The sequence below is a fragment of the Bacillus rossius genome, chromosome 10, assembly GCF_032445375.1.
Source record: "Bacillus rossius redtenbacheri isolate Brsri chromosome 10, Brsri_v3, whole genome shotgun sequence".
Lineage (NCBI taxonomy): Eukaryota > Metazoa > Arthropoda > Insecta > Phasmatodea > Bacillidae > Bacillus > Bacillus rossius.
In genome coordinates, this window is record NC_086337.1 from 14,095,008 (window position 1) to 14,111,998 (window position 16,991).

At 35.4% G+C, this 16,991-nt stretch overlaps 1 protein-coding gene across 2 annotated transcripts in view; it reads right to left on the minus strand.

Moving 5' to 3' along the window:
* Positions 1 to 16,991, minus strand: part of LOC134535793 (hypoxia-inducible factor 1-alpha) — a 554,432-nt gene that overhangs the window by 259,669 nt on the left and 277,772 nt on the right. For both annotated transcript variants that reach the window (XM_063375069.1, XM_063375070.1), the window contains exon 6: positions 14,601 to 14,707. In XM_063375069.1, coding sequence (XP_063231139.1) covers positions 14,601 to 14,707 — 107 coding nt within the window. The remainder of the gene's footprint in view (positions 1 to 14,600; positions 14,708 to 16,991) is intronic.

Here is a 16,991-nt window from a genome sequence, read left to right on the forward strand (position 1 = left end):
TCAGGTGGAATTGAAAAAAAAAATCATTATTCAGTCAAATAATAATATGCCCTGAGAAATCTGAGAAACACTAAATTGATGAACAAACTTCCTTCTCCTTTGAGTCTAGCAAAGCCATCCTTCTTTTGCGATCGTTAGTGAACATCCGCAACCCGCATAAAAGAAATAAATATTATTTACCTGCAGCAACATGTGGCATCATCTGTTGTTGGAAAGCATAACTACTTACAACCAGTACTTTTGCATGAGATATTTTAACTCTCGCCGACGAAATATTTAAAAAATTCTATTTAAGTAATGGTTTTAATTTAAAACTCTTAATTTGCATCTGCCATTAGTCGCAGAATCTAACATGTATCCTGGTTCGTTGCCTGTAGCTGTATCAAAACTACTGTAGATACTGCAGCAAGGTGTTTACCTTGAGAAAGAATGCTAAACGACATGAGAGAAGGAGTTTAATTTAGGTCCTTGTCAAAAACCATATAATTGCAGTCAGTGTCATAAATCCTTTGGTTGAAGATATTACTTGGATAGACATTGCAAGAACTGTATAACTAAGATGAATAAAGATAACGAAGACTGTGCTTCAACATCGTGGAAGAGGAACGAAGGCAGAATATTAGACGACAATAATGATTATGAAGAATGTAAAAAAGTTAATGCTAAAAACACTGATATAGATCAAGACAATAATTTCAACAACAAAAAACTAAGAAAGTAGGTACCTCATTAGAAATGAAAATATATTTACATTAATATTTAGTCGTCTCCATGAAAATGTGAAATATGGAGAACCACAGCTGACAAGACCGTAGACTGTGATGAAACATCTGAAGCTGACATTATTGAAGATTGTGGTCACACATCTGAGGCTGACATGATCGATGACTCTGCTGACAAATCTAAGGCTGACATGAATGAGTACTGTGCTGAAGCACCTAAATCATGCAAGAGCGAAGACTGTGATGGTGGCTTGAAACCAAAACGATGGAAACGACGTAATAAAATTAATTTCCTGATCAAGCTTTTGATGCTGACATAATTGAGTACTGTGCTGAAACACCTAAAGCGGTCAAGAGCGAAGACTGTGATGGTGGCTTGAGATCAAAACGATGGAAATGACGTAATAAAATTGTAACGCCCCTCGTGCCCAAAAAAATATTATATTTTTAATTAATTAAAAACACCTTGGAAACTGCTGGGCAAAATATTAAGAAAATTAAAGTTAATTACCAGAGGGGACACGAGGCGGTGAACAAGACAAAATTTACACTCCCTGCACTCTAGTAACTTGGGAGTTCGTGGATCGTTATGTAGAAGAAGGTATATGATAAATAAATACACTATATAAATAATTTGGTCTATAGGTTTTCCTGGTTTATCATTAAGAGGTTTTGTTTTAGCATTATTTCGACATGATAATAAAGACCTTGGTAATTAACAAAGTTAAGGAGGAGTCCCTACATTATTTAAAACAATACATATTACACCTTAACAAACAAATTATTACATTAACAAAATTTCAAGTATAGCACCAATATTTGATTCTCCCAACGATTACATATATATTAGTTTCCTTGATTTTACATGTTCTTGAGGATTACGTTCTTAAAGCACTGCTCGCTGGTATATTTTTAATGAATTTAGTTCCTTCCATGCAAGCGGAAAATATATATAGCTCATATCACCCGGGTCTTCCCAGGATGACGTCGGACTGAGAGGAAAACTCTTCTAAAGGGGGAAATCAGCTGGAGGTCCCGAAGATCATGCGGGGAGCAATTTCTCTCCCCAGAAACTTGGACCCTGTCTGAAACACAAGTCAAATTCAAAACGAATTAGACCTGCTTCCAGACAGTCATACACAGTCGGCGCGAAAGGCCAACAAATGGGAATATGGGGAGGGGGAAAAAACTGATTACTCACCAAACAGGGTGTGGAAACAGGGCCTCCGAAATGTCTCGCGCCGACATCAGGATGACGTGCACCGAGAAATCGCTGATGCGCGTTAGGAATACTAATTTTTAAAGAATAAAAAAAAAAATTTATCTACACATGAGTTTTTCTAAAAACTACATCTGCCTGGCTACTGTACAAATGGGATCACATCCCTTAAGCAACTGACTACATCTTTTATGCAACCGAAAATCGCCGTTCCCGCGAAAAGCCTCTTAGCGCAGAGGACGCTGAGAAGATGTGGTCAGCAGCCGTGGTCAGAGTACTGAGTCCTGGCGATGACGGTCAAAGCTACTAATTAAATCGGGTGGTCGGCCCTAGGAAAAAAGAGGGGGAAGTTTCGGCTCATGGCCGCAAACATGCGAAGGAGTCCGAGGCGGACGTGACAAGAACACAGACATGTGCACTCTCTACCGGCAAGTACAGAAGGCAACAAACAATCGACTTCTACTGGCCGCGAGAAGAAACATAGTGCCTTATGGCGCTGCGGTGCTGCTTTCTAGCGGCGTAAAGTGGAACTAATTGAGGCGGTGAGCTGACTTGCCACCAGGTGTCACGAGGGTGTGCTCTACATGCTGGCGAACAGGCCCGTGGTTACTTTTACTGCCGCTAGATGTCGTGGACGTCTCTGTAAGACCAGGGAGAAAGTCCTTGAATTAACCCACCGTCTTGGCTAAGTTTACGTCAGGTCACTGCTCCCGACTTGATTTCTCAGAACAAATGTGAGGTGGAGTGAGAGGAAGGGGGGACAGAAATAGCCACTAAGGTGTGAACACAGGTCCACTGGAGACCCATTCGTGACGAGACTTGCTATTCTCAGCAGGCCTCTAAGAAGAAGCAGCTTGCAGCCCAGAAGCCACTCTATGCAATTTTGGTCATGAAGAGAAATAAAATTACAAACTCGGGACGTGACTGCAGGCGAGAGAAATTTCAACTGGGCTGCCCACGTCCACATTTGACAGCAAAATATCAGATAGGCCCCCTGGGAAAAGGGTCTTCGGTCCACTGGCACAAAGTTTATACACGTGGCATACAGCGGTCTAGCAAAGAGTAAATCACCCCCTTAACAACCAGATAAATTAAAAAAAATAAGATTTCCAGAAAAAAATTTAAAATTTTAGAAAAATTAAAAAAAGGTGACGAAATGCCTACTTTCCGGCACAAAATAAATTATCCTAATCAAGCTTGTGATAATCACTAGTTCGATGACGAAAGTGACCTTGTGGTTGGTGTTGAAACAGAAGACACCAGGGATAATCATTTTTATTATAAACATACAAGGAAGATGAACGTAGCAGAGAGATTGATTATACCTCATGGGAAGATCCTAACATATTGGTTGACAGGCTATGACTTCTACATGGTTCGCTTTGTGCAGGAAACTATTCGAGCATCAAAGAAATATCCTTCATACTTAAAGAACTGAGGGAAGCTAGCTACATAAAATAATGGTTTCCATTAATTGCATGTGTATAAACTTGAAGAAAATTAAGATTTTTTAAAAATGTACTTTATCATTTCTCGAAAGCTCATTTCTAAATAAATTTATAACTAAAAGTTGTAAAAATGTCACCACTGACATCCAAAATGTATACTAATAAAGTCATGCATGTAATCATGTCATGTTCGATAAAAAAAGTAATTGAAATCAGTTGGAGCATTTGGAGCATTTGGAGCTGTTGGTGTAATTGGAGCTGTTGGAGCATTTGAAGCATTTGGAGCTGTTGGAGCATTTGGAGCCTTTAGAGCATTTGGAGATGATGGAGCTGTTGGAGCATTTGGAGCATTTGGAGCTGTTGGAGCATTTCGAGCATATGGAGCATTTTGAGCTGTTGGAGCATTTGGAGCTGTTGGAGCATTTGGAGCATTTGGTGCATTGGAGCCTTTGTAACATTTGGAGCTGTTGGAGCATTTGGAGCATTTGGAGCTGTTGGAGCAGTTGGAGCTTTAGAGCATTTGGAGGAGTTGGAGCTGTTGGAGCTAAGAATTAGTTTTTTTCGCGTCTATGCAGGGCTAAATGTTTATAAGATTGCTGGCTTTCGCAAGTGATCCTTTAGTAGGATAGAAATTATGTAATAAATATTATGTTTGTAAAAGAACTTGCGGTGTTTTATTTCTCGAACCTGACAATTTTCTGGTATTTAAATTAAATTTATTTTCAGCTTCGTTCATAGATCAAAGAAAGTTTCGATTCAATATGTAAAATAATGTGTGATTTTTTCGGTGAATTTTGGAATTTTTCCCGAACTAATAAGTCAATAAATACAAATATCTAAAATGGCGGTCGTAATGGTTTAAAGGATGATGGTAATAGATGATTTTAAGTCTCTTTTAGGACTTTGATAATAATGTATTATAATAATTATTTTTTCCATAAAATTATTTTTTTGCATCATCCAAGGATCGAACCAAGAACAGGAATTGATATAATCACTCATTACTTTAATAAGTGAATTTTTTGTTGAATTTTGGAATTTTTTCCAGAATTTCTAGCTAAATAATTACACGATTCCAAGATGGCACCCAAATTTCAAGATGGCAGGCACTTCAGTAATAATAAATTATTACTGCACTCTAGCAGGTAAAACTTAGACAAGTATGATGGTAATGTGCTCTATAAGACGAGTACACGCACAAGATGGTGTCCTCCAGCAGACGAAAACAAGATGGTGGCAATGACCTCTAGCAGGTGGTAGCTCCTGGTAGCATGTACTGAACGCAAAATGGTGTTTCCATGATGGTCGTTAAGGTAAAATCAAATTTCAAGGTTCAAGGTCAAATTTCAAGGTAAAGGTCAAATTTCAAGGTCAAGGTCAAAGTTCAAGGTTATTGTCAAATTTCAAGGTTAAGGTTAATGTTCAATGCCAACAGTTGAGGACAAAGTTATGGTGAACATAATATTATACTAACATAGTATCAGCACACTTTAGCAGACGATAACAAGATGGTTTTCTCCAGCGGATGAAGACAACATGGCGGACATGTCGTCATACTAGCTGACGATATATATATACCTTGCTATTGGTGGCGGAGATCAATCTGTAGGTGGTTTCTGTGGAGGAAGGATCTGTTTTTTTTTTGCTCTAATAGTTTCGAATCAAGGACAGGAATCGAACTAATTAATCAGTATTCTAATAAGTAATTTTTTTTCTTGAATCTCTAGCATTAAAATTATGTATTTTCAAGATGGCGACCGTATCGAAAAGTGCAACGGTGTTTTTTAAGATTTTTATTATTTAATTCGATTGATTAATTTTTTAATGATTTTTAAATTTTTTCCCGTTTTTCTAACAAAACAATTACGGATATTCAAGATTGTGACCGTAACGATAATTGTTACAGTTACGTCTTAATACAGGTGGTGCTATTATTACTTCAAATCAAAAAAATTACAAGTCCGAATATGCATGTTATTTTTATATATACCTTATTTTATTCTCAGTTTGGTAAATGTCTTGATGGCCTTATGGTTAAAGGTGTATGTTTTTCAACCTAGAGATCAGAACTGCAATGGTTCGAATCACAGCGCTTCCAATGTATTTTGTTAAAAAATTTAAATTTAATATGTCGATAAGGACCATAATAGCTATGGTAGGTAATGGAACATCGACCTTATGTGATGAATCAGAGCGATGCTGGCGCTCTCTATGAACAAACTGCAGAAATAAAGTCAACGGTATCCAAGATGGCGGCCTCCAGAAGAACAAAAAAAATCAAGAGCGTTGCTGGCGCTATCTAGGAACAAAGAACAGAAACAAAGTCGACGGCATCCAAGATGGCGGCCTCCAGTGGAACAGAAAAATTCAATATGGCGGTCATGACGAAAATTTCATCATAATGAGTGGGGCGCTCTATTTAAATATGGCGGATCCAAGATGGCCAAAAAAAAAAAAAAACAGATTTAGGTCGTTGAAACCGTAGTCTTTATTCCTAGATGTCTAAAAATTGTAACGATCGTAAACGCTGAATTTTTTTTTTACATAGAATGTAAAGTATTTCCCCAGTATATAACATTATTTTTTCAAACGTTTTCTTTTACTGTAAGTTCTCACATGCTCTGTGGTTTTTAAATAAAATAGTTTGACTCAAAGTTTTTTGTCCTAAATTCATTTGTCCTAACTTGGTTTTTCATAATGTCGTTTGTCCTAAAATCATTTGTCCTAAAAGTCGTTTGTCCTAAAGTCGTTTGTCCTAATGTCGTTTGTCCTAAAGTCGTTTGTCCTAAAACTCAGAGTAAGGATTTATCGATACTGGAACCGTCGTTTGTCCTAAAAGTCGTTTGTCCTAAAGTCGTTTGTCCTAAAACTCAGGGTAAAAATATTTTGAAGCTGTTCCGTCGTTTGTCCTAAAATTCGTTTGTCCTAAAGTCGTTTGTCCTAAAGTCGTTTGTCCTAACGTCGTTTGTCCTAAAGTCGTTTGTCCTAATTTTTAGGACTAACGAAATTAGGATAAACGCTTTAGGACAAACGATTTTAGGACAAACGACGTGTACCCAGTTTTTCTGCTACAGTTTCATGATACAAAATTTAAAAAAAAAAAACTTTGACTATACGAGTTGTACATTTAAAATGCAGAGTTCATGTTTTTGAACTTATAAATCATATTTGTGTATGTAGGTGTGTGTGTGTGTGTGCGCGTGTGCGTGTGTATATATATATATATATTTCCCCTGTAAATTTCCAGCAATGAAGTCATTGATTCATGCATAGACAGAAACAAATTAAATTAAAAAACTTTCAAATAAAATGTTTTTGATTCATATCATCAAATAAAAATTTAAATTACATTATTATTTTCCTGTATGATTAAGCATAATATATTTTACCTAATAACTTAAAAACATGAGCTGTCGTATTTTTTTTGCAATTAGCATAATTTTATTTTTTATGACAAATATCAGCTAATATAGTTGACTTAAAAGTGGGTCTTTAAATAACACAAAGAGTTTTGTCATGATACATTTTGTTTTTCTTTGTGTTTTGAACATGTACTTGAAATTGTAAAAATTATTTGTAATTTTACAGCGTACATGTCATTGAAAAGTGTGCTTGTTTTTGTAATGTCTAAATGACCAAGACAAATGAAATAAAACTTGAAGAAGGATTTACCTTTAATGTTGACATTCAACCGAATGCAAAGGCAAGATAGTGCTCACGTCATGTAACCACATAATCTTCATTACTTCGATCTGTACAACTGAACTATTTGAACCATAATTTATATATTTGTACATTAAACATGTGCTGCAATACCACACCTTACGGGCATCTGTCTTTTCATGTTAATCTTGATAGCCTGAAGGTCTGGAATTGTCGCAGAAAATATTGATACAGTGAAACTTCCGAAAATATTTTCATCTTCCTATCAATTTCTGCTGTTTGTTGAGTAATAAGTTAAATTTTTCACCTGGGCAGGTAAAAAGTAAACAAAGTGAGCAAAAAGCCTCTGGGAAGAAAATAAGAACAATGTCTTGCAAAAATAAAAGAGCTTAGAATGTCTTATGAATGTTTCACGTAAATAGCATGTACTCAAGCACTGTACAAAGTGAAACAATATTGTATATCAATTATTATATCTGCATACCGATGCTTCACTCAGGATAATTAAATTATTATGTGCATAAAATATATGAATAGCTTATATTTAAAAAAAAAATTTTTTGTTGTACATATTTAAAAAAAAAACTATCAGAATACAGTAAAATCCTCTTAAGAAAATCCCACATAATAAAATTTACTTAATAAGTAAAAAAAAATTTGCAACTGATATAATAATACATACAATTTTACCATTTTAATCAATTTTTTCCTGTTAATAAACCTAAATTTCTAATACCCTGAGAAACTGCTTAACAAGGATTTACTGCCACTTTACTTTAGCAGTGTTACTTTCAGGTAGGTGTAAGAGCTAAAGATTAAAGGCTTACTTTCAGCTGCACTGGTAAACAAAATTTCACCAATGTTGTTTCATTCAACCAGACTGTGATATCATACTGCACCAAGATAATCATTTCTTTCAACCAGTGTAGCGACAAGCACAGCATACTAAAAACCTGCTTTTGAAAAGTTTTAGCTTGTATAGTGTCATAAAATATTTCCCACAATTCAATTTTGTATGTGTTTATTGCTTGTTAAAAGATAAATGTAAATTAGAGGAAAAAATTGTAATTAAATAGCAAAGGTAATGAAAACAGAATATTTTTACTTAATTATAAAAATGTTTCATTTTCTGTATAAACTCAATGTGGCACAGTTTATAGGCTACCAAAGATATGAAAGTCAAATATATTAATCAAAATTCTGTTTAAATGTGTACATCCATCACACAAGAAAAAAGATAATCCTCATTAATATAAAGATAAAGGAATCATAACTTGGTTACCTTGTAGTAACGAGCATCGTATTAACCAAACAATTGCACAATATACTGTATTTGTACGATTTTTTGCTATTATTATTAGGTACAGACATATTAATTAAGGAATTTATTGGTTATAATCATTTAAAAAGGAAAAAAATTATCATTGTCTCAATTATTACAACAACTGCAACGACAACATGGATTTGCAAGCACTGTCTTGCATAGTTCCAGACTGAAGGTAAGTTGACTGCTCAGGTACTTTGTGCCTCCAGCATAAAGTAGTTTGCTCGTGTTTCCCAGCAGAGGAAAGAAAATGGCTAGAGTTTAAGAATGTTGCTAAACAGCAAAGCATGTGCTTTGTAGCGTATTGCAGACACATTACAGACTATTTGTACTTGTCTGGACCTCACGCCAGGGAATTTTCAGCAGTCATCATAATAATAATATTTGTTTTTTGAAGTTCATTCTTTTAAACACAAAATCATTTTAAGGAAGCAGAAAATAAAACTTTATGTTTATTGATTTATCTTGCACCGATTTTTTCTCCTATTTGAGGTGTTCCCAGGATGGAAATGTTCCTAGGACAGCGATGTTCCATCCGCCACCGGGTACGTGACTAATCAGTAGAGGCTGGAGTTTTGCAAACTAAGAATTGCCGTACACAAATGCCTGCAAACAGTACAGTTATGTACAAAAAAATTGTAGCAAGTCTTTCAGTAGTCGCCAGTGATGTGTAAACATTGACATGGCCGCGGCCTAACTGTCCTTATGCTAAGCGGGGATTCGCGTTGATACATGTACTGAGATTAATTTGTGGGCGCCACCGTGCAAGGGGCACGGACCCGGGAGAAACTCTTTTTCAGGGCCGTGACGTTGCTCATGTGAGGCATGATTTTAACCCCCCTAAAGCTAATCCTAGAAATCGCCACTGGTCCGCTCTCAGCATTGGGTACGCTTTTTACCTACGCCGTCACACTCAGGATGTTGAAATAAACAAATACAAATAAAATCGTATGCCCTGGTTTATCAGTTGCTACTTCGCCTACACCTTTCATTATATCACACAACGCCTGCGGTACGAATCCGTTCAGGTGGTGCAACCTGACCACGTGGTCACACTCTACAATTAGGTAATTAGCATAAAAAGGACCATAGTGGTCACTCGTACAATTATTTAAACAGTCCCCCCGACCGAGAGAAGCCCCGAGGAATTACGAACAAAAGATTTAAGATGATTAAGATTTAACAGAATTACTTAGCAGTGCTGGCAAGCGGTGAGGTCCCCGGGGTGCTGATGCGTCTGCTCTCGGTCGGTGCTGGCGAAGGACTGGGCTGAGCTCAGGGCTCCGCTAGCCTAATTACCGTTATACCTATTTATGATTACATGCCACAGGAAGCTTCAGGTAAAACATGAAACACTCTTAAAAATTAGATTACACCTAATCCATGATAAAAACTATTAACTAAAATTACAACAATTTATTATTAATGATAACCAGTCCGGCTCGGCAATGTTCGGTACGTCTTTTCGTTGTTTATGCCTTAACTAAATATTAATTACTTAAAGTACATAAAACACTGCCGGCCGATCTGCCGTCACACGCCACTTGGGGAAAAATAAGCAAAAAAGAATTACAATGTTCATCTCTAGTTAGAGGGGTGTGTGCACTGCTGCTACAGCGCCCTCTTGACGCCCGTGGCGCGCTACTCAAACACAACCACCCGACTACGGAGCGGCTGCCAGTGCGGGAAGTGTGACGGGGGGTGAGGGGAAAGGTGGCGGAGGCTGACCAGGCCCGGTTGACGTCAACATCTAACCTCGGTAATGAGCAAATTCATAAGTTCTCATGTCATTCATGTTGCAAATAATCTTATTATATTAAACTTGTACCCAAAATTTAACATATAATTCTTTAAAATAATGCTGAGCGTGAAAAATATACAAAAATTATTTGTTTTTAGAAAAAAACTGTAAAAATATTTTCCCGTTTTAAAACTTAGCTATAATTCTGTTGAACAAGATGGTACTATTTTTTTTTTCAGTGCTAGCCAAACAACAGGAGTACCGAACGCGTCGCATGTAAATGCCTCAACTCTGAACCTGTGACATCTCCCTCTACACCGGAATTATCATCACCAGCATTTATGGGATTATACTTCTTTAGGTGCGCTAAGGGTGGAATTTTGATACGCACCATAAATGCAATGAAATAAGGGCATGCATGCAGAAACTGCTATAACAACGAGCCAAAATCATCAAGATGGCAGACCCATGTGTGGCAACATGAACCCATATTTATTATCTTCTGCAAACATCGAGGAATGTACTAAGCACGTTGGCGTGCCAAAGTAAATTTTATGGCAGTGAAAATATCTTGGAATACATTTTGTAAACTTGAATAGTCATAATATATGATATAATTATAACTTGAAATAGGCCTATAATTTGTTAACCAGGAAAATTGTGTTGGAACAAACATGGCATCAAAAATATTTATCAGTTTGTTGGTTCTCTAAAGCATTATTAATGCCAGGCTATGTTTTAACTATTTTTCAAACTAAAAGTTCCAGTCCAATAGATACATTAAAACAAAATTAACCTGAAACATTTTAAAACACATACTATAACCTTAAGTATATTTGTTTTTGATTAAACAACTGAAATCAGTCTGTACATACTTCCTACAAACAAACATTAACCTAAACGAGCTGATTCATCATTTAAGATTTAACAGTGAAAATGTAATCCTCAAATTTCATTTTTTCAACATGGTATCAAATATATGTAGGCTAACAATTTATTTTCTCTCTACAGTATGACGAACACTGCACTATCTCTACATTACAATGTTACCTAAGGATTGTTAAAATATTAATGTTTATATTTGATTCCATTATTTCTGTTTATGACAATAAATTCTAACATAAATATTAAAGGATAGTTGCACTATTATAAGTTTAGTTTGGCACACCAATATGCTTAGTAAATCCCTCGATGTTTGTGAAAGTTAATACATATACAGATGAATCATGTAGGTCTACCTTACCATCTTGTCGAGATTTCAGACACTTCCACAGATGACGGCACCGTGTTTACACATTTCCGCTCTAATCTACGTCCATTACATTTACAAAATTACCCCATACTCATTCTGTATTCTGAGAGCTAAGATGAGAATAAAATATGTCATAAATAATTATGTCATAAATAAATGACATACAAAAATATGTTCATGGCTTTCTAAAAAAAAATATATATATTAAGATGCTTGTTTTACTTAAAAAATGTGTAGGACAACATACTACTAAACATTAAGTCACAAATAAATTCATAGTATTTCACAAATCAACTGGAGTTTAAGGTTGGAATTGTAATTTGAAGTAATCCTGTATGCATTTAACGTGGCTCCATTACAGAGAAATGGCCGTATCAGGAAGCATGTTGGTCACAAAAAATAGCGTAGAGAACGAGAACCACATAATCACCACATGGGTCAAGTGTAACATTTGGGGAAGTTCTGTTGTTTTGCTGTGGCTTACTTCACACTCCCGTGAAAGCAAACTGCAAGAGAGTTCCTGTTGTGTATTAGCCAACCATACACCTGTCGCCCATGAGAGAAGAGAAAATCTGCGGCAAAGATGGTGGACGGGTTGTGCCTGTGTATTAACTGAAGTGCTGAAAAGTTTTAAGAGACCAACCTATGCTAAAAAAAAAATATACATACATGTGTGTCCCAAACAAAATGCACAATACAAGTATAAGATGAGCCAGGTCACAGAAAGTCTACAAGACCAGGTTGTTTCTTTCTAAGTGTAAAACAATACATTTTGTATAGAAATTTTGAAAACTGAAGAAAAATGTGTAACATTTATGTGGTATTTTATAATTGATATTTTACAAGTGCATGATATTTCAAACTAAATGAGCTGAAAAGAGTATTTGATTAGAAAATTTGCTAAAATAGCATTTATGTTGTAAATTGGCCAAAAAAAAAACAAAAAAACTTGTAGCTACATGCTATTTTTTCCAGCCCCTACTAATCAGCGAGACCTCCCATCCCGCCAGGCTGGTGACTTTATGTTAGCTACGACTATTAGGACAATGAGTTTGTGTACAGTCAAACCTCATTAATGCGAATCCGCTTAGTACGAAATTCCCGTTTATGCGAAGGACTTTCACAGTCCCAGAAAATAAAGTATGCTTTCCTAAGTTATTCAGTACTTTTAATACGAAATACGGTTAATATGAATTACGAAGTTGTTTTGATCCCTCAAGTAGCTGTTAACGTGTATAAGTAAACGGTTAATACGAATTTCACCGCCGAAGTCTAAAGTAAATCACGTCTTCATAACAGTCATGTAAACAAACGTTTCTCCATAGATATATGTATGTATCCTATAGCGCAAAATGGTCGAAAAACAAGATGAAAAGTTCAACTCTAGTGGCGATGTTAGTAACTAAACTAGAAAAGATGCCATGTTGTAAACGGAAAACGAAAAAGGAAAGTACTCTATACATTATTAATATTAGTCGTCGGAAGTGTACATACGTAGAAGTTTAAACAATCTATGGAATAAAAATTCTGATATTTTCCATTGTTCACGCACGTGTGTCTTAACCTCAATTTTGGGTATGAGTTGTTTTGTAATATGACTGCAAAACGTAAACACATCGACCTTACATTGCAAGTTAAAGTTCAAATTATCGAAGAAGTAGACAATGGAGAGAGAATGAAAACTGAAATTGAAGTTTGCATTATGATTTGTTCTGTAAGTGTTGCATTGTGTTTGTTTTCTTCAGTGTTTACAAATTGTTATGCATGTAGTGAAACCAGTTTATACTACCAAAAGTGTATATAATTTTCTTTATGGTTGTAAATATAGGCATTTAAAGTTCAATCAATTTTTTTTGTCATGATATCCCAATAGTTTGGTTAATACAAACCCTCGTTATTACAAAGTGCTAAAATTATGGTCCCTTCAAGTTTGTAATAATGAGGTTTGACTGTATATGGGTTCTACCTAGTTCTACATTCTCACAAGTATTACTGGTGCTTGAACACACCTAATATTAATTGTCATCCAATAATACTCAACCAGCTTTGAAATGTGTTATTGATAAATTGGTGTTTAACCTATAAAAAAAAGGTTAGGTATCACTATGATGCATTAAAAAAAGTAAGGGAGTAATCTAAGGCTGGGTTTATAGAAAACGCAAGAACGCAGAAACGCAAGAACGCAGGACGCGACAACCGTAAGAAATTCACAGTCGTTTATAAAAAACGCAAGGACGCCGGCCATCGCCAACGTCAAAAAATAAATTTTCAGGAATAAGTCATGATTATTTTTTAAATCTTTGTTGTACTTATCGTACAGGCAGGGAAAATTTTGGATAAGCTGAACAAGAAATTCATCAGCTTCCTCCATTGCGCTGTATTCACTAGAAGAATGCCAGCCCAAAACATAAATAAACACAAGCGTAACGATTAATTACAATCGCAGAGCCTTCTATAAGCATTACATGACAGTTTCAGTTTCCACATACTAAGCAACCAGTATAGAAGGCCAAAACGCAAGGAGAAAACGCAAGAAGTAGAAAGTTGAACAACTTCTGCGTTGCATTCTTGCATTATTGCGTGTCTTGCGTTTTTTTATAAACGTGCTGGTAGAAGAGTTAAGGTTGGACTTTTACCGTAGTTGCGTTGCTTGCGTTTCTGCGTTCTTGCGTTTTCTATAAACCCGGCCTAAGTGTGATGCATTCCAGTTTGCTTTGTTTGCTAATTTTGATACAAGTAAACCAACCAATAATATGTTTGTAATTTATGAAACAGAAGATGGTGTTTGTAAAATAAAACAGTTTCATGTGATATATGTATTTTTTTATCCACAAGATTAAAAAAAATGTCTGCTCTAACCCTTAGTAACTTAATGTTGTTACTTTATGTTGCTTCAGTTTTACACAATTTGTACCTATATCCAAACTTTTTTTTTCAAATGACAAATATGAACATTGAATTTAATGGATAATAATTGTGTCAGCACTTACACTCAAAGCAAAGTGAGGTTACACAGAAATTGGGGACATCTTTGCCGCAGAAAATTATAGTAAGTCAATTAAATACTTTTCTAATAAAAAATGCTGCTATAAGTTCACATTCTCTTGCTTGATAGTACAATGCAGATTGTAGCATCTGAACCTCTCTTGAATTTACTTCCAATATGCCATGTACAACAACTATCTGTTAAAGCATAACTGTAATCCTGGAAACAGTGGGTAATGTACTCACGGCATTTGAAACCTTTCTCCACAGTAACGTTGTCCATGGCATGATGGTAGTCGTACATTGACTTGCCCACCAAGTCTTCCGGACAGTAGCCGAGGAAATCGCCAATTCTAGAACAAAAATAAATATGACATACGTATTTTAAAAAACTAGAAAAATTAACTTTGATGAATCATTACGTGTATACTTACAAACACAGGTAACAAATTATTTTTTTTATCATAGTTCAAAAATTAAAATTATGGATTATTGTACCATCTTTTCTCATTTTACACAGTATCTTTTTTGTTTCGTTCCATAATAGTTTAAAATTTAGAGTTTCACTATAAAAAAAAATGATTGAAATTCATTGTACATCACATAGTTAAAATAATAATTTTTATAATGAACCCTGGTACCATTAAAAAAATTCTACTTGTTAATTCCATACATACTTGTAATACTAACAGTGGGCATTTATTTAAAATAAAATCTGTAAATCATTTGACACATAAAAATTAATTATAAGGTACCTATTTGTATTACAATTATTACATCAAAAGCACAAATGATTATTAAACTTTTTTTTATTTGTTATGTATAACTGAGGCCCTGCCTTGAGGCTTTTTTACCTAGTTTTCTCTATTAATAGGTTACTCTAGGATAGACTTAAGTAAATGTTTTCATAAATTATCTTTATCATAGTTACTTAATTCATAACTTCATTATATGGACTCAATTAACTAGTTGTGCAGCATGTGCCTCGATGTTGGTAGTGTAAATTAGCCTTTTTAAAATAGTCGGTGATGGATAATTAGTTTACCAAGATGCTGTGATAGAGGAATGGCGTTGGTGGTCAAAGACGAGAAGTATGATGCCAGTGTGGTCGAAAGGACCAGTGTATAAGTGTGTCAGCTGCAAGCCTTTGAACTGGCTAGTCACAACTAATGACTACGTGTTGCAAAGTGTAGTGACACCGTTGGACACGACCACGTCTTCGAGGGCTTCGCGACGGGACCGTGATCGCGAGCCGGCTTCAACTTGGTGCCTCTGGAACACAGGACTGGACAACCCCCTACCTGCACTGCAGAACACCGTGGGACGACGGGTGACGTGTCGAGTACGTGTCTTTGTTCTTTGTTGTCCTGCACCGTGCACCTCTACAAGGGAGAGTGTCGTATTGAAGGTCAATTCACGACGGACCTTAACATCAGTCTAAAGTCATAGTAAAGGTCAATTTGCGACACACCTTAATCGCAGCCGTGTTATCTCTTTGTTGCTGTAGTGAACAACTGAATTTCTGCAATTTATTATTGCACCATTGTTTTGTGACACAGAAAAGGAATCAACTTTTTTTAAATTTAAATTTTTAACATGCCCACCAACCATTTGTTTTGGGTGCTCACAACATACAAAACAGTACAAAAGACAGTTAAGACCCTACAGGCATGCACATTGCGATCCCAGATAGGCACTAAGTGAAGGTAGGCACCATCTGCAGGGAGAAAACTCGAACAGGTAGGCACTACCTGCAGATAGCCAACTGACACTAGCAGGCACCCAATACCTGCAGTGGCTACAGCACAAACGACAAACACAAAGAACAATATAATTATTCAGACAAGAAGAGACATTATGTACAATTGTAAATATCGACAGATAATGCACCAAAAACATAAAATTCATACATTTAAATTTTTATATCAATAAAGAAATAAGTTAAAGATTAAAAACAAAAATTAATATTAAAAACTATTATTATTTTTTTGACAATTTGGTTAATATTTAATTTGAATATGTTTAAGGTTAATGATGCTACCATATTTAATTTTTTTTTATAATCAGGTTCTGGATTATCATTACTGTTGTTATAGAATTATGAAACTTGTTCTTGTTTATCTGTTAGTTGCTTCCTGTATTGTCTTGTGTATGTGTTGTTATAGTATTGTCCTCAATGTTATTCATTTTGTTTCATGTATTTGTTTTGTCTATGTATTTTTTTATGTTTATCGTGCCTACCACCCATGGCCTTATGCCGTTGGTAGGCATGTAACAAATTGATAAAAAAATAAACAATAGATGTAACTTACAATAATAACATAAAACAAGACATTTACATCATAATTAACAAGGCTTGTCTGAAATTTTTTTTATTTATGACCTTTTAATATAAACTGCTGTGAGTTGTCTACCCGTCTGCATCATTTGGCCCCGTCAAATGAGGCACATCATAATATACCAACCTGGGGTGAAGAATGTCACAAAATTTATTCAAGTATCATTAAATAGTGTTAAGAGAAGTTATAACATAGAACATACTTTTTATATCGAGGGCCCAACTTCATTATCCAAACTATATAATGATAATCATAATTTTTAATTTATCATGTGTGGTTACTAGTGTTCATATAAAAT